Source organism: Dermacentor albipictus, chromosome 10 (assembly GCF_038994185.2).
Source record: "Dermacentor albipictus isolate Rhodes 1998 colony chromosome 10, USDA_Dalb.pri_finalv2, whole genome shotgun sequence".
Taxonomy (NCBI): Eukaryota; Metazoa; Arthropoda; class Arachnida; order Ixodida; family Ixodidae; genus Dermacentor; species Dermacentor albipictus.
The window spans coordinates 69566636-69588705 of record NC_091830.1 but is presented as its reverse complement, the minus strand read 5'-3'; the positions used below and the strand labels follow the sequence as shown (position 1 = coordinate 69588705).

The 22070-nt window shown below is 47.9% G+C and overlaps 1 protein-coding gene across 2 annotated transcripts in view; it reads right to left on the bottom strand.

The window, feature by feature from the left end:
- Positions 1 to 22070, bottom strand: part of Mical (Molecule interacting with CasL) — an 89700-nt gene that overhangs the window by 28299 nt on the left and 39331 nt on the right. The window contains exons 10-17 of one of the 2 annotated variants that reach the window (XM_065428789.2): positions 21609 to 21713; positions 19698 to 19932; positions 17964 to 18160; positions 15817 to 17206; positions 13210 to 13263; positions 11496 to 11776; positions 4991 to 5208; positions 2741 to 2982 (exon numbers count right to left, since the gene is read on the bottom strand). In XM_065428789.2, coding sequence (XP_065284861.1) covers positions 2741 to 2982; positions 4991 to 5208; positions 11496 to 11776; positions 13210 to 13263; positions 15817 to 17206; positions 17964 to 18160; positions 19698 to 19932; positions 21609 to 21713 — 2722 coding nt within the window. The remainder of the gene's footprint in view (positions 1 to 2740; positions 2983 to 4990; positions 5209 to 11495; positions 11777 to 13209; positions 13264 to 15816; positions 17207 to 17963; positions 18161 to 19697; positions 19933 to 21608; positions 21714 to 22070) is intronic. The other variant, XM_065428797.2, reaches the window with a different exon arrangement.

The window sequence follows — 22070 nt, the reverse complement described above, 5'->3', positions numbered from 1 at the left end:
TTCATAGGCCAACTGGTATGCCCAAAGCGGCTATGTCAAAGCGCCGATGGAGCTTCCTGGTCCCCTGCCTATATATGCACATGTATACGAGGCATAAACGGGACCAAGTTCTAGGTGGGTCTTCGATTGTGTGCCGTTCCTACTCCCCTGTCGTCGACCACGCCCTTCAGGCACGCTTGCCCTTGTCTTATGGCGGGGTCTCCGACGCCAGTGGTGAGGACAATAACGTCACAGCTGTGTCACAAGATGAACAGCCGTCAAAAATGATCATATTAATGCAAGTTCAAAATACCGTATTTACTTGATTCTAGTGCACCCTCGATTGTAATGCGCACCCGTTGTTAGTTACCAAATAAAGGTAAAAAAAGCCCCCAAAACCCCCCTGTCCTCGTATGTAACGTGCACCCATTTGCAGTGACCAAAAAAAAAAAAAGTAAAGCCCCTTACAGTACTGCGCACCTCATTCATTCATAGAGAAATATGACTTTCTCTCATTTGGAAAAACAAAGATTTACTCCGAATGCACTAATGTTGTGATAAATTTAAAAAGTCGCAGTTTCGCCCAAAAGCATCGATTGTGACAGCAAATTAGTAGACAGCTATACGAAAAGAAAGTATACTAGTTTTATCAGCTGTATAAACTTTTAAACATTTGCTTACTAACTAAATTAACTTGCGTGGTGTCACATACGTACAAGCAAACATGAACCTGTCTCACTCAATGATAGTGGAAACTCTTATCAAAATGCTGGAGTGAGAAAGTGCGTAGCAGGAGCGAGCGAACTGACGTTTGTGTAGCCTCTCGCTTCAACACGAACTAAGCGGGAAGAACACAGCGCGGTGCGCCTAGATGCGTAGACTCTGTCTTCACTGCAGATCGCTTTCAAGATAGGGACCGCACGGCTGCACCATATGCAGCAGCCATTGGAGTAGAACACCTCTCCTGTTTGCACCAGTCCCACATGCAAGTTCCGGTAACTCCAAACGTCTGCGATGCGGCCCGATTTCCATCCATTACCGCACACATGATCACTTTCCTTTCAATTGTGGCATGATGCTGAACTTGGCCTGTCTTTGCAGCCGCCACTTCCATGCTAATAGAGCAAACGCAGAAAATGGTAAGATGGACGATGAGCTAGGCTCGAAGCGCTTACGAGGCAGCCATTTTGAAATGCCGATGGTGATAGGGCAACGCAGATTTAGGATTGCACTTGAATCTAATGCGCATGCAATTTTTCGACCCGTTCTATCAGAAAAAAGAATTGTGTGTTAGATTCAAGGAAATATGGTAACAGCTGACTGGTTAAAAAAGCACTGACACATATCTTCAATGATCAGGAACCACAGCGCACATTTATTGCATGTAAAGGGATGACACTTAACAAGTGTGAAGGTTTTTATCAGACGTATTAATTTTATACTAGTATGAAATTTGATTTCAAAATGCCAGGCCTGGCGTCATTCACATTATCGCAATGTCATGACACAGTGCAAGATTAGCCAACTTTCTGCAGCAGTAAAGCTAGGAATGACAACATTGCCCATAAAAGAACAAACAAGCAGCATGCTGCACACATTTATCCTGGCTGTGCTTACATGTGACAGTTGCACCTATTGCCAGAACAAAACAAGCCTCTGTATCATGAAGATTTCTCGGTGCCAAAATTCGTCATAGAGAAAGCAAAAAAAAAAAAAAGACGATGCAGTTAAGATTCTTTTTTGCCAGTTAGTGTATGACCCACCAGTAAGTCACCAGGGAGTTGCGCTTCTTCCTGTAATGGATGTGACGTCGGCACTAATGCATAATATATGATCTATCTTGACAGGGCTGGTGCCTCCACCTAGGTGTGGTGAAGTGAAGTACTGCATCATGACACTAACGAGCGCTGGCAGTGAACGCTTCGGTAGCCTCGACGCAGTGGAGGCTCCAATGCAGTGCAGCCTGGCGTAGGCGGTGTAGGAAATCTGCTGAGGTGACGGCGCAGTTTCGGACACAGTTTCACATCCGATTATCCTGTGATGCCTTGTCGCCTACAAAGTGCAGCTTCAACATGCATCAACAGTGCTTACGCACTGCCTGCTGCTTCGCTTGTGATGGCACCAACTAATAAAACTGCTGTGCTAGGCGATGCAGAAAGGCAACGATGTTGACGGGCGAACCTAGCTTTCGTCCGGCGAGTGACAGATACGCCAGCATAAAGCAGAACGCCTTCGCGCATTCGCGGTGCTTCTGAAGCTGAGCATGTCGCAACTCAACCAACCCAAGACACTACTGAGCCGAAGCAAAATGCTCGTACCTTCACCTAACTGACTCGGCAGCAAGATGTCGCTTGCCAACAGGATGCCACATGCCAAGCAAACCCGCAATACGGTCGCCGACCCAGAAATCGTGTGCCTTTTGCTGCAGTGGACCATGAGTTCATGAAGCGATTTACTAACAACTTGTTTGGTTTCACTTGTATGGTTTGTGAATGCCTGTGTTTTATGGCGGATTTGCACACTGCTCCAGCACGTGCAATGAACGGCTTCTGCAAAGGTGTCACCTGCACACTGCACCAATGCCCTGCACAGCAGCACAGAGGGGATAATTGCCATGACCCGCCCATGACCCACGTCGCAGTGAACATGTTAGCCTGTCAATTGAGCATTTAGTGCTCACTTTAGGCTTGGTTACAGCACCAGGATAAAAAGTAAGAGTGACCAAAGGCAGCTGGCGTGATGGTCGCCTAGAGCAACAAACCTTCCGTGCTTGTCTCCTCTTCATCCTCGTCACTTTCTTCCTCGTCGTCTGCTCCAGGCGACTTTGCGGGGCTTCGGGGCAGCGTAACGCCATTTCCAACCTCCTCTTGAACGCCGGTGGCCACATCCAGGGAAGAGGCGTGCTTGCGCTGCCAGGTCTCGGCCATGTGCCGCGTGTCGTCCAGATTCAACGAGTGCTCGATCTCCTCCACTAGGCTCTCCGAGTCGGAGCCCTCGTCAGAGCTGCAAGTTAGAGAGAAGAGCATTCAAAGAGATGCTAAAGCAATACTGGCACACACCATCTCAGGATGACTGCCGACGTTAATGCGATTAGCACCGAAGAAATGTGGTGATGCACCGTATTGCCACTGCTCAAACGCGTCATGTATGAGGAGTGTCTCACTCCCCGCTGAACACGTTGCGCCATCTGGCATGGCACGTGTCCGAATAGCATGTATGACATGGGCTCGATTCTACCCAGCACCGAAAAAAATGGTAAAGGATTTTCTTTTTTTTTTCATAGTCGCACGTACCTAGTGGGACATACCCGGTGAACCAAGTTGTCGTGAAACAGGTTAGACACAAACAGACAAACCGGAAAATAAGTGGGTAAAGCTCTTAAGGAATGCTAACTTCATTAGCACTAAATCAATGTAGACTAATGAAGTATTCTTCCAAAAGCTGCAGTTTGATTGTTTTTGTGTTAAGAGGTTGATTACTTAGAAGAAAGAATTAAGGGAAAATTTCCATTCTTTTTTGATTTTGTGCCAACGCTGCGGCACTGGTATATCAGTGTCACGTAGTGTATTTCAAAGTATGTCCTCGTACTTGGGAAGCTGTGGTGCAGTAGAAGTTCTCAAAACTTGCTATGCTCAGTGTTTGGCTCTTTTATGATACAATATAGCGTATCTCTATTAACAATGAATTGACTAAGCGGAATTACACACTGTCAAAATTCATGACATTATAGATTTTGACAGCTTCAAAGTGGTGTAAGCACCAACCTCTCATTTTTTGTATGTTTTTCTAGCTTTGCAAGCCTCCTCCCACAGCAAGAGTGGCATTTTTTGGTATTGTAGAAATGCAATTTACTGATACAGAGAAGTTATTTTCTCTTAGTGTAACTTTGCATCATGCAAAATAAAATAATATTAGCAGCGATAGTGTATAGCTACAAAGAAGGCTCAGTGCAAGAGTTTATGTGCGAAATGTGAAGAGGTGCATCAGAAAAAGCTGGCACAAGTCCATGTTTTCCACAATAAAACTGGAGGAAGCCCCACAATTACAGCCTGCAAGAAGTTACACAGAACCCAGATTTGGTTTTACTAGAACTGATGTGCGCGCTCGCTGCTTCACACACACAGTGTACGATGCGTGATGAATTTGGCTGCACTTCCTAGACATTTTGCATATTTTAAGGGCAAAAAATATTGCAACAGCTTGCACTGCACCACATCTAATTCTCGGTTAACAGCACGCTGGTGAAGCCTTTGTGGTGCAATTAAAACAGACATAAACAACGAAGGACCGGCTACCACAGTCGCTGCACTTACAAACTGGTTTATTGCAGTCCCCCAGTTGACAAAAAGCACAGCATTAATGCACATGTGTACAAGGTTCAACATGGCAAAGAAAAACAAAAACAAAAACTAATCTTGCTTGAAAGTAAACAGATATATATGGGTCGCTGGTCCAATTCGTGCTTTGCTTCCCGACACGGAAAGCCTACAAAATTTTGCGTGCAGCAGTTTCTTTGCATCTGCCTGGAATCAAAACTCGCTCATTGTTGCACTAGGAAAGTTAGAAATTTGAGCAACACTTGTGGTTACGAGCCTCATCAGTCGAGCATGAAGCACTTACAGCTACCGTGGCTCGACTAGAGTTATTTTTCACAGTCTACTGGTTCGATAAACGCTCTGATCTTTTGACTCATGGAAATGGAATGCTGAAGTGTAATTTTGCAGCCAAAAAATAACACAAAAAAGAATCCCATTAAAAGGAAAAAACGAATTTTTCGACCTGCATTTCCCCTATCGGGCACATTATGTGTGTCTACATGTTTTTCGTCTGCTTCTAAACAACACCAACACACCTAGACCTATACCCAAGCTCTCTCTTAATAACTACAGGGGAGAGGAAACAAAACGAAGCCCATGAGAGCAAAGGAATATGGTCATACCAAGTTTGTGGTCCAAACGGTGTTACCCAACCCAACAACCTAAGCAGCTTTACAGTAATAACTGCAGAGTACCTGTAGTCCGAGTACTCGTCGTCGCTGGTAGGCACTTCGACAGCACCGAGGTTCTTCTGGGCAAGCTCCTCCTCCTCGAGCTCACTCGTGAGCAGCTCGTCCTCAGAGAGCAGCTCCAGTGTGTTCTCAAACTCCACCCGTTCGGGCGTGCTGTCCACGTCCACCAGAGTGGCCATCTCTTCGGCCGACAGCTGACGTGGAGTCTTGTAAGCCTTGGGCTGCACGTATTCGCAGCCCCAAAACAAGGGGAGGGGGGAGGGGAAGAAAAAAAAAGAAAGAAAGAAAGAGAGAAAAGAAAGAAGGAGAGTTTTTCATCATTACACTGCTCTCCAGTGTCTTGCGAGCCAACAGTTCACTTGCATCAGTTAAGGCTCCTTCACAAATTTTTATTTGAATTAGAAGTAGTTTACAAAGTTGAGTAGGGTAGGGTGAAAAACCAGGGTTATCCACCCAATGAATGACAGACAAAATGCCACACACCACCACTCCCGTTTACAGCCCACCCTTCCGAGGGGGGACTCGGCCATTAACATAGTCGATATTGTCACGGCTCACTTGAGACAAGAGCGGAGAGCGTTATTTTAATCTGGACAATTAGAACAAGCGTTCAGTGTTCGCTTCTTCTTCTCTAGCACGCTCGCTTGCACCCACGAGGTCGTCGTCCTCGTCGTCAGCGTGGTTGGGCACAGATGGCGTCGCGGCATTTGCCCCCCTTCAGAAGGAGCATCGTCCCGATGCTTGGCGGGTAGCACCCGGTGTCCAGCCCACTAGCAAGTGTCCATGTCATTCAGCCAAATAAGGTTTCATGCGCACCACGTGCACAGTCTCAGGCAGGTCCTGGCGGCGCCGCGAGCAGGATTGGCTGTCAGGAATGACTTCATAGTTGACGTCGGTAAGGCGTCGTAGAACCTTGTACGGTCCGAAGTATCGGCGCAGAAGTTTCTCCGCGAGGCCTCGGCGGCGCACTGGAGCCCAAACCCAGACTCTTTGGCCGGGCTGGTAGACGACGCATTGATGGCGTTGATTGTAACGTCGCGCATCACGGTCTTGCTGGCTAGTTATGCGAACGCGTGCGAGCTGTCTTGCTTCTTCAGCGCGCTCTGTGAAATCTGCGGCGTCATTCTCGGAATCGCTGGAATCATGAGGAAGCATAGCATCTAGCATTGTAGTCACTTCTCGACCGTGGAGGAGTCTGAATGGCGTCATTCTTGTTGTTTCTTGCCGAGCCGTATTGTAAGCAAACGTTACGTAGGATAAAATTTGGTCCCAGTTCTTGTGTTCCACATCGACATACATGCACAACATGTCTGCAAGAGTCTTGTTGAGGCGTTCCGTAAGTCCATTGCTTTGCGGGTGATAAGCTGTCGTCCTTCTGTGTGCTGTGCCACTGAGCGTGAGTACAGTTCGCAAAAGTTCAGCCGTGAATGTGGTTCCCCTGTCGGTTACGATGACCGCTGGAGCACCGTGCCTAAGGACGACGTTTTCGATGAAGAACTGCGCGGCTTCGGCTGCTGTGCTGCTCGGAAGTGCTTTGGTTTCTGCGTAACGCGTAAGGTAATCTGTCGCAACTATGATCCACTTATTTCCTGCAGTTGAGATTGGGAATGGGCCCAAAAGGTCCATCCCAATTTGTGCAAACGGTGTTTCCGGCACTTGAACGGGATGTAATAGTCCGGCAGGTTTCGTAGGTGGCACTTTTCGTCGCTGACAGTCAAGGCACGTTCGAACGTAGTGCTTCACGTGTGTTGCGAGCCGTGGCCAGTAGTAGTTCTCTTTGATCCGTGCCAATGTTCTTGTGTAGCCTAGGTGGCCCGACGTAGCTTCATCGTGACAGGCCTGCAAGATTTCACTGCGGAGAGTTTTAGGGATGACCAGTAGATATCTCTTCCCTGTTGAAGAGAAATTCCTCTTAAAAAGAACACTGTTGCGCATGCAGAATGATGACAAGTTCCTTGAGAACAATCTGGGCTTGTTTGTGGTGCGGCCTTCTAAGAAATCAATTAGTGAAGCGAGCTCGTGGTCATCTTGCTGTTGTTGAGAGATGGTAGCTGCACTAACAACTCCTAAAAATCCTGCGGATTCGTCATCATCTCGGCCTGACGACTCGATCGGTGATCTGGAAAGGCAGTCGGCGTCTAAGTGCTGTCTTCCCGATTTATAGACCACTGTCATGTCGTACTCTTGCAGCCGTAGGCTCCAGCGTGCCAAACGTGCAGATGGATCTTTCATGTTGGTCAACCAACAGAGAGAATGATGGTCACTTATGACTTGAAATGGGTGGCCATATATGTACGGGCGGAACTTGGTAATGGCCCATACTACAGCCAAGCATTCCTTCTCTGTGGTGGAGTAGTTCGACTCGGCACGTGACAGTGTTCTACTCGCGTAAGCGATGACTCGCTCAGCGCCGTCTTGCCGCTGAACAAGGACGGCACCTAGACCCACATTGCTGGCGTCGGTGTGGATCATTGTCGGCGCATCCACGTCAAAGTGGGCAAGAACAGGCGGAGTTTGTAGACGGTGCCGCAACTCGTTAAATGCTGCCTCCTGTTCCTCGCCCCACATAAACGGGACATCTTCTCTGGTTAGGCAGGTGAGCGGTGAGGCGATGCGTGCAAAGCCCGCAATAAATCGCCGGTAATATGAGCATAGGCCCAGGAAGCGTCTGACTGCTTTCTTGTCCGTAGGCCTTGAGAACTTTGCGACGGCTGCGATTTTCTCAGGATCAGGTTTGACGCCTGTGTGACTTACAATGTGGCCCAAAAACTGTAGTTCTTGATAGCCAAAGTGGCACTTTTCAGGTTTTAAGGTAAGCCCAGCGGACCGTATGGCTTGAAGAACTGACCGTAGCCGACTGAGATGTTCATCAAATGTGGCAGAATAAACAATCACATCGTCTAGGTACACTAAGCAAGTCTTCCACTTAAGGCCTGAGAGAACAGTATCCATTAGTCTTTGGAACGTGGCTGGGGCGGAGCACAAACCAAAAGGAAGAACTTTGAATTCATAGAGCCCATCAGGCGTCACAAACGCAGTCTTTTCGCGATCCCGCTCATCGACCTCTATTTGCCAGTATCCACTTTTTAAGTCCATCGATGAGAAGTAACGTGCATGCCGTAGCCTGTCGAGGGAATCGTCGATGCGTGGTAAGGGATACACATCTTTTTTCGTGACCCGATTGAGCTTGCGATAGTCGATACAAAACCTCAGGCTGCCATCCTTCTTCTTAACGAGTACCACGGGCGATGCCCAAGGGCTTTTCGACGGCTGGATAACATCATCGACCAGCATTTTCTTGACTTGCTGCTGTATTGCTTCACGCTCTTTCTCAGCCACGCGATACGGATGCTGTCGGATGGGTATTGCTGTTTCCTCCGTAATGATGCGGTGTTTCGTCAGTGGTGTTTGACGCACTCGGGACGTTGTAGAGAAGCAGTCTTTAAAATGGTCAATCAGTTCTCTGAGCCCTTGTTTCTGTTGCGGCGCTAAACCTGGGTCAACGTCGACGACGGGTATAGATGGCATCGTATCGGTGGTTGATTCCTGTTGTACAGCAAAGCAGTGTTGAACGTGGTCCATTTCGTCAAAGTACGCCACAGCGGTGCCTTTACTGATGTGCCGGCGTTCATTGGTAAAATTTGTCAGTAGTACCTCTGTGCGACCGCCGATTAGGCTGACGATACCCCGAGCGATGGCAATACCTTGATGGAACAGAAGTGCAGTTAGTTGTTCGGCTACACCGTCCTTGTCAAACTGTTCTCCGCAACTTACGGAGACAAGACTACATGATAGTGGTGGTATGCAGACGTCGTCGTCGGTGACACGTAACGATGTACGTCGGCGCTCTTCGTCTTGGCTCGTGTCTGTACTAGTTGACAAGGTTATCTCGCCGTCCCGTATGTTAACCACGGCGCCGTACTCCCGCAAGAAGTCCATTCCAAGGATGAGTGATCTGCAGCACTCTTTTAAAATCATAAAAGTGGCGACAAAAGCTGTATTTCCTATCTGGAGCCGTGCAGTACATTTTCCTGTAGGTACCATTATCTGGCCCCCGGCATTCCGGATATAAGGGCCCGTCCATTGCATTCTGACTTTCTTAAGGCGGTCTGCCAACTGCTCACTCATTATCGAAAAGTCTGCACCAGTATCAACTAAAGCTGTCACGTCGTGCCCATCAATTGTTAAGAGTAGGTCGGCACTTACAAATTCGTCGGCGTCCCGTTTCTCCGGGTTGCTGTGCTCGTTTCTCAGTAATAATGGGGGATTTTCGGCGGTTCGACGACTTGCAACCTTCCCCCCGGAGGTCGCTGATTTCAGTTTCCCCGCCGTGGGCTTGGAGAGCGGCCTCGTACCACGTCGGCGAAACTGCGACGGTTCGGCGAAGAATAACGTAATGGAGACGGCGAGCGCGACCGCAGATTAGCTGAGCTGCCTTGTTCCTGACTTACACTGTCGTCGAAGCGTGGATGTCTCTCTGGACACTGGCGCGGAGTGGCAGGTGACATTTCCTGGATGCCACGCTGGCGATGAGGGCAAAAACGATAAATGTGCCCTGGTTCGCCACAGTGAAAACACAATGGTCGGCGATCAGCAGTGCGCCATACGTCGGTCCTGCGAGGCTGGGGTCGCCTGAAATGCTCCCGCTGTGTCCAGGCAGCAATAGGTGGCCGCTGGTGGTACTGCTGTACCGGCATGGTAGAAAGCGGGCGACGGACAGCGTCTGCGTAGCTATATGCGCGTGGCTCGAAGCGCGGCTCGGGACTCAGTTCAGGGAGCGGCTCAGGAGGTGCTAATGCTTGCCGAATTTCTTGGCGAACAACTTCAGCGACCGAAGCGACAGTAAACTCCTTCGGTGTCACAGTTTGCTTCGCAATCTCCTCGCGCACAATGTCTCTTATCAGTTGACGCAGCGAGGTCTCGTCGGTCGCTGTCAGTACTGCGGCTCCTGCAGGCGCATCATTAGTCAGGCGTTCGTATTGCCGACAACGCTGCTGGAGCGCCCGCTCGATTGCTGTGGCTTCCTTAATGAATTCTTCCACTGTTGTAGGCGGGTTACGCACGAGACCAGCGAATAGCTGTTCTTTGACGCCGCGCATGAGATGGCTCAGCTTCTTCGAATCCGGCATGTTGGGATCCGCGCGACGAAACAAACGAGACATGTCCTCGGCAAACATGGAGACACTTTCATTGGGCTTCTGAATGCGCAACTCGAGAAGTCGTTGTGCATTATCTCGGCGATCAGTGCTTCCGAAGGTGTCAAGTAGCCGACGGCAAAATTCGTCCCACGTTGTCAAATGTGCCTCCCGGTTTTGGAACCACGTCCTTGCGCTACCTTCAAGAGCGAAGTACACATTAGATAGCTTCTGGTCCGGACGCCACTGATTGACCTTAGCTACGCGTTCGTACTGGTCCAGCCAGTCTTCGGCGTCTTCGTACGTGTCACCGTGGAAGCTTGAGGGGACTAGATTGTTTTGGATAGTCACCTGCGTTGGACTTGCAATCGCCATTTCCTGAGTCATTGAGGTCGCTGACGAAGTTCGTTGCAAGGGACCGAATTCCGGGCACAGACCTTGCAGGCGGCGGCTTGCACGGTGCACAGGTGTCTCGACGCGTGGATGATGTCTGGAAGGGCTGGACGCAGGGCTACTCGCAGGAGTCGTCCCTATCATGAGGTGATGATGCGATACCCAGCACGTCCACCAGTGTCACGGCTCACTTGAGACAAGAGCGGAGAGCGTTATTTTAATCTGGACAATTAGAACAAGCGTTCAGTGTTCGCTTCTTCTTCTCTAGCACGCTCGCTTGCACCCACGAGGTCGTCGTCCTCGTCGTCAGCGTGGTTGGGCACAGATGGCGTCGCGGCAATATGTTCAAAGTTTCAGATTCTTTTCCTGCCCACAAACCTCAGGTGTTCTTTTATTATGTGGGGAAATATTACAAGAAAAAGTGAAATAGGAGTTGAGAAAAACAGATTTTTTTCTAGTATGCTGTTGACAAAAGTTGGGTAGAAAATCGGGCGTTGGGAGGTGCACTCACACCACAAGCTGCAGCACTTTTCGTTGACACAATGCCATCATGTTGGAATTGTCGCAAAGAGGACAGATCAAAGATTCAGACAGCTGCAGTGCCGTATTTTGGCAAGCAAAAATAGAGGTAACAGAAGCGAGCGAACCAAAGAAAAACTTGAGTTGTGATTTGTTACTGCTGCCATGTGAACAAAAGGCGCAATGCAGATTTGAATCACCAACACATGTTTTGGTTGGTTGCGTGTGTAACCTTCCCCATCACAAAATGTGCGCAAGTATATAGGTTGAAAGAACAAAGCAATGATGTGGAAATCTGCAAGGTGGAGGAAGTGTCATGAAAAGTGGAACAACCCTTTTTGAGTCTGACCACCTGAGGTTTATAACAAGCCTTATAAATTGTACCACACTAGTGTTTTTGCATTAAGCTTAAACCAAACCAACTAAACCAAAGAGGGATCAAAGCTGTCTACTTAGCTCACCTGAAATGTTATGACACCAGCATCAGTTCCTGCCGGAGGTGACCGGACTTCCTCCATCTTTGTGGGGTCCTCCATGCCCTCCCCGGCTCCACCGTGGGGAGGGGACGGACTACGCCTCCGGTGCAGTGCTGTGTTGGTGTCTTCCGCGTTGGCCGGCTTGGCGGGCATCAGTGATGGGGGCTCGGGATTGGCTGACAGGAAGGCCTGCTTGCGCTTCATCATCTCCTGCCATCGCTGGCTTGGCCTCTCCATGCGGAAATGCGCTGTGCAGTAGAACTTGCCTGCGTGCCAGCGTTTGGCGAATGGTGCTCAAATTTGTGCACTGTACTTTGCGTAGCAAACAAATGTGCAGAACCGACAAAGCAACTTCTGGTAGCCTTGCTGTGACAGCAGCGTTTGATAACTTGCAATTAGGGCACACAGCAAACAAAGGAAAGAAAGTGGGGGAGGGAGTGGAGGTGGGAGGTCAAGCATCCATCAACTGAGCATGCGTGTTCACCAGGCAAGATGAGAACGCACAAGATGTCCTGTAGAATGCAGCATGGTCTTTCCACACATTTCGCACATCTCGGCAGTGAATGTGTCCCATGCATGAAGTGTCATGCATAGCCAGGATGTCATATAACAAAGCCTTAAGCATCAAGACATTCAATCGCACTAAAGGCTGCAGCTAAGATGACATGATGCATTACTGAAGTGGTACATCATACACCACACATTCTTATTTAGGTGAATTCGAAAAATTTTGGCGTGCATGTCAGCCCGTGAAGATGTTTGACTGAGTGGTGCACTGAAACCTGTCACACATGTTGTCTAATGGCATAATGCACCATTTGTAGTCCTTTGCAAGCCAAGCAAGGCACGTGGTACTTGGTACTCAATCTCTGTAAAGGCAAGCCCGTGGTTTTCTACTGTGGCAACAATCCCATGATGGCTGTGTGCTAGGCACATGCTAAAGGTGGACTTGAAGGAGGCCATTGAGTACATGTTCGATATGTTTCAATTAATGCACTTTATTATTGCAGTAGTGGTCTTTATGCTGACTTTTAAGTTGCCTGGGCGAGAGTAATGTCTTAGTTGTATTCCAATGTGATTTCATTTTATGGTACAAGCAGCAGACCACCTACATTATCACCAAGTTCGGTAATGGATGATAAAAAAGAACAGAAGAGAGCAGAAGAAATTCTTACCTTACACCAGCTCTGGTGTAAAGTGACGCTAATACCAGGGTTGCGTTTTTCTCAGCAACATTTTTTCTGGTTCTATTCCTTTTTGAGCTTTTCCTGCTTCATCAGTGGCCACAGTAATGCTCTGCTCATGCTATCAATCGGATCAGCTAGCCATGAACAGATGACAAGAGTAGCATACAATCGACCAGAAGGCATTGCTACAAAATCATGGCCTAAGTCAGTCAAACGAGCTGCGTCAGTTACAGTCTAGCCAACTTATAACGGCCCTCTCGCGAACTCTAGCACATGACAAACAGTTCGTTTCTCGTCAACGAAAAAAATCTTGCATGAAACACACAAAGGGTGTTCCATATGTAATGAATTGTTGCCACACCAGTTTAGTTATAATTAATGAGAAGCAACACACACAAGAAGCCTTGCTACAAAACACACCCAGAGTTTGGAAATAAAAATTGTTAGACACACGCAGGGGAGAGTGCTAGTCAAGATGTTTGGGGTTGTTTTTCAAATTCAAGGTGGCCTACCTGGTGTGGCTGACGTTTCAGTGCCTACCGCCTCCTGAGGAACCGTTTGGCCGTCTGCACACATTAGACTTTACATTTTTTTTTGCTGGCTCCGAAGCAGCCTCTAGTTATTTCGCTCGCTCTTTCATTATTTTCAAAGTGGTTTTCGAAGGCAATGTCAGCTCATTGTGGCTGGTGCATTAGTGGCAGCTGCCTTTTCCTTAGTATGCCAAGATTGAAGATGTTGGAGGTAGCTTCAACTTAACAAAAAAGTTTGAAATTCAAGCGGCACCACTGACCAATCACACCATATGCCGCATCGCCGAGCTTTGTATGCCATCTCAGCTACAGTGCATCTTTGCATCTGAAGTCATGTGCAGTCAGAGTATTTGGGAGTCCGACATACTGAATTTGCCAGAAATTAGGTGGTGTTTTCTCATCAGTGGCAAAAAAACAAGTTTGTCAATGTGTTGCGGCATGCACATATGCTTGCTTATGACCTGGTCAGTGTGTATTTGCACCATTTTCATGTTTCTAAAACAGATGGAAGTGCAGTCAATGCATGGTACCAAATTTATATCCCCTAGTGACTTAACACAGAGGTTGCTCCAATAGCTGAATGATCGCAAGTTTGTTAGCAATGGTCATTGTCTGGCAATTCCTGCACTTCACAGCCCTTGTTGGCGCAGACATAGAGGGCAAAGTTGGCACCACTTGCAGCTGCATGATTATTTTGAATGACAAAAATTAGTCGCCTGGGGTTGCGTTGCTATTTCACATGAACAACAAATGCTGGGCACGTGAAACTCGCATCGCTTGCCGACAGACTGCAAATTCGGCCTTTACAGTGGTTAGTGGCTTGGCTTGGATGGTCCCATGAATTGGTCGTGGCCAGCGACTACTGGATCGACTAGGTATCACTAGCCACTGATTTTCAAAGGCACCAGTGATATATGGCTGGTGAACATACCAGCAATGTATCAAAAAAAAAGAAAAAAGCACTTTTTCTCCTAAATTTGGAGGCCAAAATGGCACGTGGTCTGGCAGGCGGAGTCCGTATTACTGAACGCTGTGCTGCAAGGTAATCAAAATTTCTACTGTCCTTATACAGGGTATCCCAGCTAACATTAACCAAGCTCCTAAAAAAAAAAACAAGAATAAAAAAAAAACAAGGTGCAGGATACGATCTTAAGACACATGGTTTTAGGTTGTCATACCTTTGACAACCGAACATCGCAGGTGTTGCAGCTGTACCTTGCACCATGTTTTTTAAAGATGTATGTTTTTTTCGTTAAGCAGCTTCGCTAACGTTAGCAAGGACACACGGTAGATTAAGTCTATGGGGGGCCAGCACTGGTGTGGCAAAGCTTTGTGAATAATGGGGCAAGTCTGAATTATCGATCGGCAACTTGGACAGCTGACAAATGTGGCGAATCGACGCTAGCTTACAATATCTCACAGTAAACATGCTTGCTATGCCTTATTCTTGAGGTTCAAGCAGTGTCCCTGCAGGATATACGAGTTTGCATGTTATGAGTGTAATGTGAGACAGCACACAGGTGTGCGAAGCGGTGCATGCTGCACCTGGTGCTTGAATCCTCCACCGGATGGCATCGCACACACCAATGCCAGCAGTCAGTGCTACACATCTTTGGCAAGTTTACAATGCTCTAGCGACATCTAAGTCTCTAATACTGTCCAGCAACAACATGTGAGGCTGTGATGTGCAACGCAGCAGCTGCTATTGGCAATGAAACAAAAACTGTCTCCACACTACAAGCATTAACAAAACGACACTTCTCTGGTGCCACTATGGGTATTGAAAGGAAAGGAATGTCTATTTGTCTGTGTGGTCACCCTCCTTTCCACTTTATGACAAGGCTTCGAGACTGCAACATGAGAACCCCTGCTAGGTTTCTCATCCTCCACATCACCAAGGTGCTTGTGCATTAGGCACAAGAGGAATAAGCCTTGTGAAAATTTTGTGGTGGGATAAATGATGACACACTGGTGGAGTTTTTCACTTACAGGCACTTGCCTATGTTTTCTCTCAATAGGCGCATGTGGAAAGACATGAGCAGATGATGCCTAACTCTTAATCTTTCTTTTTTATGTTATGGAAAAAAAAATTATGGGGTTTTACGTGCCAAAACCACTTTCTGATTATGAGGCACACCATAGTGGAGGACTCCGGAAATTTTGACCACCTGGGGTTCTTTAACCTGCACCTAAATCTAAGTACACGGGTGTTTTCTGATTTCGCCCCCATTGAAATGCGGCCGCCGTGGCCGGGATTCGATCCCACGACCTCGTGCTCAGCAGCCTAGCACCATAGCCACTGAGCAACCACGGCGGGTAATATGTTATGGAGACCCTGGTGACCCTCGAAATATTGGCAGAAAATATACAATCTTCAAGGGAAATCCCACCGAAACATGGAGAGAAGTCAATAAATTGCAAATTTCACTCAAAAGTTCACCTGCACATAGATGCCCATCAAGTTCTTCAATTTATCAAACATGATTATAAATAGACTGCTCTACATAATTCTTTGTATAAGAGCTACGTCGTTAGAAGGAAGACACGAACTGCACTCCTTGCATATAAGTGAAAAAGAACAGTGCTCACCCTTGAAAGCAATGGTGCTGTCGTAGGCATAGTTACCCAGCCGAAGGCTGCACTGACAAAACTCGCACCGGAAGCAGTTCCGGTGGAAGAACAACCCCTCAGCACTCAACCTCTCCATGAGGTACACACGCTTGTGGCAGAAGCAGCAGATCTCACTCACAGAACCACCAACACCACCACCAACAAGACCAATACCGCCGACACCGTCACCACTACTATCTGTCAACATGGTAGTCGTAGGTGTTGGGACTGGTTGCTTAGAAGTCGGTGCAGGCTTGGCTGTTGGCACAGCTGACTGCGTAATTGATGGCTTCTTGAGCGGGGGCGTTTTTATCCCGTCTGCGGAGTCACTCCGATATAGAACTACCGGTGGCGGCGGAGGAGGCCTCTTCTCCCTCAGGCCCGTCTGAGCGTCGAGGACGTTGGCAATGTAGTCCGCCATGGCAGCCACCCTGTTAGCTCCTCGCCTCCCTACGTCGAGCGATCCTTCCTTCAACTGCCGGTCCAGCTGCTGCAACCTCTCGTCAATGTGTGTGAAACGGGCGCGGTCGGTTTCCGTCTCCTTTCCATCCGCCTTGAGCCGTGCGTCCATGATGTTGCGCTTGCTCTCGAAGATGTCCCGCAGAATCTGTGGCTTCTCCGGCTCGACTTTTGGCTCCTTCTGCCGCTTCTGCTGCTGCCTGAGTCGTTCCTCCAGCATCTTGACATTCCACTCGTCCTTGCCAATGCGGCCCACCTTGGGCTCCCGTTTCTTGACGGGGACGGGCTTGCCGATGGAGTTGAGCTGCTCCTGGAGCTGCTCCACTGCTGTCCGCGGTATTTTCCCTGTGACTGAGCTGCTCTCGTCCTCCGTCGCGGAGGAGACGTGCCCGCTCCGACGACCTCGGCTTCCTCGAGACGACGGCCTGTATTCCTTGCCGAGTTGTTCTTGCAGAGCGTGCATTCGTTTGCCAAAGGATTCCTTGTCCATGGCTGAGAGAATCTTATGGTACTGTTCTAACGTAGCTGCGTCGCCGCCGGCGACGATGTCCGCAACTCGGTCCCGGGTCCGCCGACTTCTGGTGATGGAGACCCTGCTTCGGCGCTGGCCCTCACTACGGTCTTTCACCGGTTCGTGGTCGTTCGATGACTTTCGCTTGCTCGCCGGTCTCTGGGAGGAAGTGAGCTTGGCAAGTAGGTTTAGTGGCGAGGTCGGCGGTGGCTGGTTCTCCTCGATGAGCTTGCTGACCTTGTAAGCGGGGCGACCCTGGGGGATCTCGCGTCGGAAGGTCTCGTAGATCTGGGAGATGTAAGACACCATAGTCAGCTTGTCAGGCACGGCACAGTCGGCCATCTCCTGGCCGGTCATGACCGGCGGGATGCCGTACTCGCGCTCCAGGATGTCGAAGGCCTGCAGTGGAAAGAAAAGATTTGTTGCTGTGACCCCTCTCACAAGCATCCTTTTTCGTTCTTATCTGAATGCACTAAGCCAGCTGTTATCAGCAAAAGCAACTACTTAGAAAACACCAAGTACTTTAGTAATAGAGTCAAACTTCGATATAACTGAGTTGCACAACCAGCGAGAAACTTCATTAAATCGCAAATTTCATTTATTCAAGATTTTGCAATTCTGGCAGTAAACATAATTTCACGAATTCCCAGTGCATTCCCGATGGACAGTAACTTGTCAGTAGGCACTTATAAACAAATAACAAGAAGGTAGGGCCCCATAATGGTGTGGTTATATGCACCAGTACATGCGGTGCAGATCGGGCTGAGTACAATGCATCAACATGGCTCCTGGCGTCTGAAATTTTCATTTTGCGTCACGTGGCACCATAAACTTTGGACGCCATGGCCAACTGCACTTAGTGCCTGCAGCTGTCCTCCAATGGCGGCCACAAATTAAAAAACAAAACAGTAAAAAGATAGATATTTCTCCTGAGCAAAAAAAGAAATGCTGCAGTTTCGCCACAGAGACAGAGCATTGATGGCAACAGCAGAGAGCATGCTCCAACTTCAGCATCAAACCAAAATATTTTGTTTCGTAACATTCACACCTGCTAAGTGTGATTCTTTTAGCTATGAGAGGCATATGGTAGGAGTTTCTACAACTTTGCAAATATGTGTCTGCACTTTTTTCATTGCCAAAGATGTACCAAGCTGACCTGTTGGTTGTTTGTAGCCACGTCAGCAGTCGACATCTCGTCCAAGTCTATGAGGTCCGGCCGATATCGGTGCAGGATGGCGCATAGCGCCAGGCCGTCCTTCCACGAGGAAGTCATGTTCTCGATCTTTATCTTGCTGTACAAAGCCACTTGCCTCTGACACCACGAAAGAAGTGCGTCTGGGTGGATGATGGACTCTGCACACGGGTTAGCAACGAAAGAGAAAGCAAACGTGCCCTGAAACTTGTGTCGATGAGAACAAACATCCAGCAGAATCGAGCTGTGACGATTGTCTAAGTTATGTGATGCCATCAGCACAGCCCACATATCTTATTCAACTGCCTTCACTATTCAAACATTGGTTAAGCTAAAATTTTGTAATAGGCATTGTGTTCACAGGATAAATTGCACAACAAAGCTTATGGACTGTTGGTGTTGCTCACATCCCTTGTGCTCTGACATGGCAGACTGGTGCAATAAGCAGACACATTTCTTTTCATGACACAGAAATTCAAGAACTTATGAACTCCGATTCAGAGCACCTCAATGTTGCATACGAGGTTTCCTTAAGTAACAATGACAGCGATGAAGAGGCCATGTTGCCTGAGAAATGATACTTATCATATCTGAAGTAATAAATTAGCATGTTGTAATTTTTGTTTGACTCTTCCTATTAAAAAATTTTGAAATGTGCATATCGTAAATAAATAGCATTTGAATTTAAAACCTGCTAATGTGTTACTCAGGCAGAAATAAAATTTGTTAATCTTTTGAAAAACAGCCGGCATCCAACCGGTTGAAAGAATTGATCTCATTACGGAAGCTCCTATGGAAGAAAGGTTATTTTACGTGGTGAAGCTGGTGACAAGAAAGCTGTGTTGCATCCTATGGCATTCTGGAGACTTGTATGTATCGCTGGATGAACAGGAAGAGTTGATAGTCGATGATAGTCGACTGCCCATTTCACTCTGACCACTGCACGAACACAAGACTCTCAGCAGGCACGCCAGTGTTTGCGTGCACAATGCTCGTGCCAGCAGCAGAAGGCGGAACGCTGTCCAGGTTTTACTTCGAAGCTGATTGAGCAGAACGTGACTATGCATCCACTTGGCTTTTGTCATTTTGCAGCCAAATGGACCGTGAGGCTGTGGTGTCTCTGGAGACCTTTTAACCTGAGGAGCTTTGGCCACAGACATGCCGTGGATGCTGTGACAGCACGCCGCCGCCACCAGCGCCGACAATGGTGCAAGCGCACCTCGGAAATCCATGTGCTAATTGCTATCACAATAAAATGAAAACTTAGATGCACCTTAAGATGTGGGGATGGGTTACACAGACATGCCGTGGATGCTGTGACAGTACGCCGCCACCGCCGACAATGGTGCAAGCGCACCTCGGAAATCCATATGCTAATTGCTATCATAATAATTTTTAAAAAACTTAGATGCACCTTAAGATGTGAGGATGGGTTAGAAACAGGTAACTACAGTATTAGGGGAAGCTAACTAACCCCCGTATGCAGAGATGCAACTTAAGTCGAAGCACATGCTTGACTTGATCCGAGTGACGCCTATCAGGAACGCGCCGAAGGAAACGCAGTGAGCGTCTTTGGGCACGTTAATGCCAGGCGTCATCTAAATCAAGTCAAGCATGTGCTTCGACTTAAGTTGCATCTCTGCATACGGGGGTAAGGCTCCCATCTGACTTTCAGCAGTGCCTCAGGTGTTCACCAACCTCTGCGCCGCCGCTTGCGCTGCATGTCAGTGAGTAGCCGTGGACCTGGGGGCGGCAGCTTGATTTCGATGTCGGTGCGGCACAGGGCACGCACCTGCGACGGCAGCACCGTCTGCAGGTTCAGGTTAGGGTACCGCGAGCTTGGGTTGAGGCTGTACTCGGCCATGTCCTTGCTCAGGTTCTCGGGTGTCGTTTGTGCAAGCAGCCGGTATATAGACTCCCGCTCGGCAAGAACCTGAGAGAGGCAGGAAAGAGTTTGTAAAGCAAAGTGAATTCACATTACGAGGATACAGAACAGAAATAGTGTCCTAAATGTTGGCGATAAATAAAGAACACGAATAAGAATTTCACAGACAATTATGACACTCCCTAGTGCGAATTTTGAGCGCAACTAGGTGTTCTGAAATCATGATATATTGTGGCAAAGAATTTTATTTTGAACTACAGGGTGCTCTCGCTTCTGCCCCTGCTCAGATAGCTCGTTTAGCAGCAGTGGCAGATGAAGCATTTCCACTTGTTGCATCATTCATTGTTCAGAAAGAAAACATGTACTCGGGAATGCATGGCTCACGCAGAGCGCATTCTCTAGTCATGACGGCACTGCAGGCGAAGTAGCGAATGTGTAGTGGGTCCAAAGCCTATGCCAGTGCTTTGTTTTCACACTGACCGCATGCCTAGTTGTCGCCGGCACTCTGCTTTCCTCCTCACCCTTTCGCCCTACCCTCCTCCGCTTTCCACCTCACGATTCCGCTGCAACCTCCTCTCCACTTTTCTCCTCATGCCTCTTCACTATCGCCGCCTTTTTTCATCTCTCACTGCGTCACATGTTCACTCTCATTTTTTGCTGTGCTTGTTCGTTCGGTTACGCCGAGAACGCCGAGGCTCACTGCAGGAACTCGCGCCTAAGAGCTGCGCTCCACCTTGTTGAACCGATAAAACGAATCTGACTGAACAGCTGTGACTGAATGACAAAAATGATGTTTCGTCTCTCCATGCAGGAGTCTTGTGTGGCCTCTGCAGAAGAAAATAATACAAAGCAATAACCAAACTGCTGTGGCTAAAAGATAGAGACCATGTTTCAGCTTTCACACAGAATGGTTCTGTGTAGCTTCGTTGGCGAAAAAAGAATCGAAGAAAGGAGGCAAGAAACTTGTAAAACAGAGATGCTTTAGAAGCATCACAACTGGCCCCAGGTAGTCTGCCAACCTTGCCAACAAATGTCCATGCAACATATCTTACGCTGCAGAAGCCACATCCTCCTTTTATTCATGTATAAGCCACACTTTAGAATATCTGCATCCACATTCGCAGAAAAAAAGATTGCAAATAAAAGCCAGCACATTTTTGCAACCTTTTGTAGGCACATACCAAAGATACAGCATCCACCGTGAGCTCCAATGTGCTGCCTTAGGCTACTCAAATATCAGTCAAATGTTTCCCAATTGAACTGACAATGCATTGAAATCACCCGAGCATGAAGAGAGTCTGTGCTATCACTGTGCAAACTTTCAAGCCACTAGCTCTTACCAGTTACTTATGGTGGACATTTACAAATTTTTGGATTCTTCAGCAGTTGCCAAAATGACACTTCTGCGGCTTCTTCACCTTCATAAGCTCCTCATGACTTTTAGATGTTAAACAGATAACATCATGACATATACCAGTAGTTACTGCAGATACTTTCCTTCTACTCCAGCAATTTTTCACCCAATCAACTTGTTTGGTACTCCTGTAGTAACTGTTTAAACACTGCCCATCCCACTAGACTTTGAATTTGTCGTGCCACAAAACCGTACGAACAAAGCAGGTGGTGTTGTAAAAGTGTGGCTCTTGGTAGTTTGTGTGATGCATGGTAGTCTGTGTGCTTTATGGCAACAGAAAATGTTAACACAAAGCACAAACCACACTCACATGCAGCGGAGAATCCCTGTTGGCCGCCCACGAGCGAATCATCCAGGCTGCGTCCAGGGAGCTCAGGAAACCCCGAGCACAACCCGATCCCGTGGGCCAGAAAGGCTGTAGCACAAGTCATAAAACAAAGCTTATTAACATAGTCAGGCGCTTCAGAAAGTAATGCCTTTTGGTACACAATAGCAAGGATGCCAATCGTTTACATTATACCAATCTCAGCTAACATGGAGTTAGCTAAAAAGAAAAAAGAAAGGTACGCCTTTTATGTGAACAAAATCTAATTGTATGTCTGTCGTAAGCAGCCTCCTTTCAGAGATAGTGGACCTTGAAATTTTGTCTCAGTATGTCACGCGGTGACCTCACCTACAAATAAACATTATTTTTTACCACTGCTATAACAACTAGTACTTCTGAATGCCACAGAAGTTAGAAACCTTGAAGTACTGTCCTGGCACACTAAAG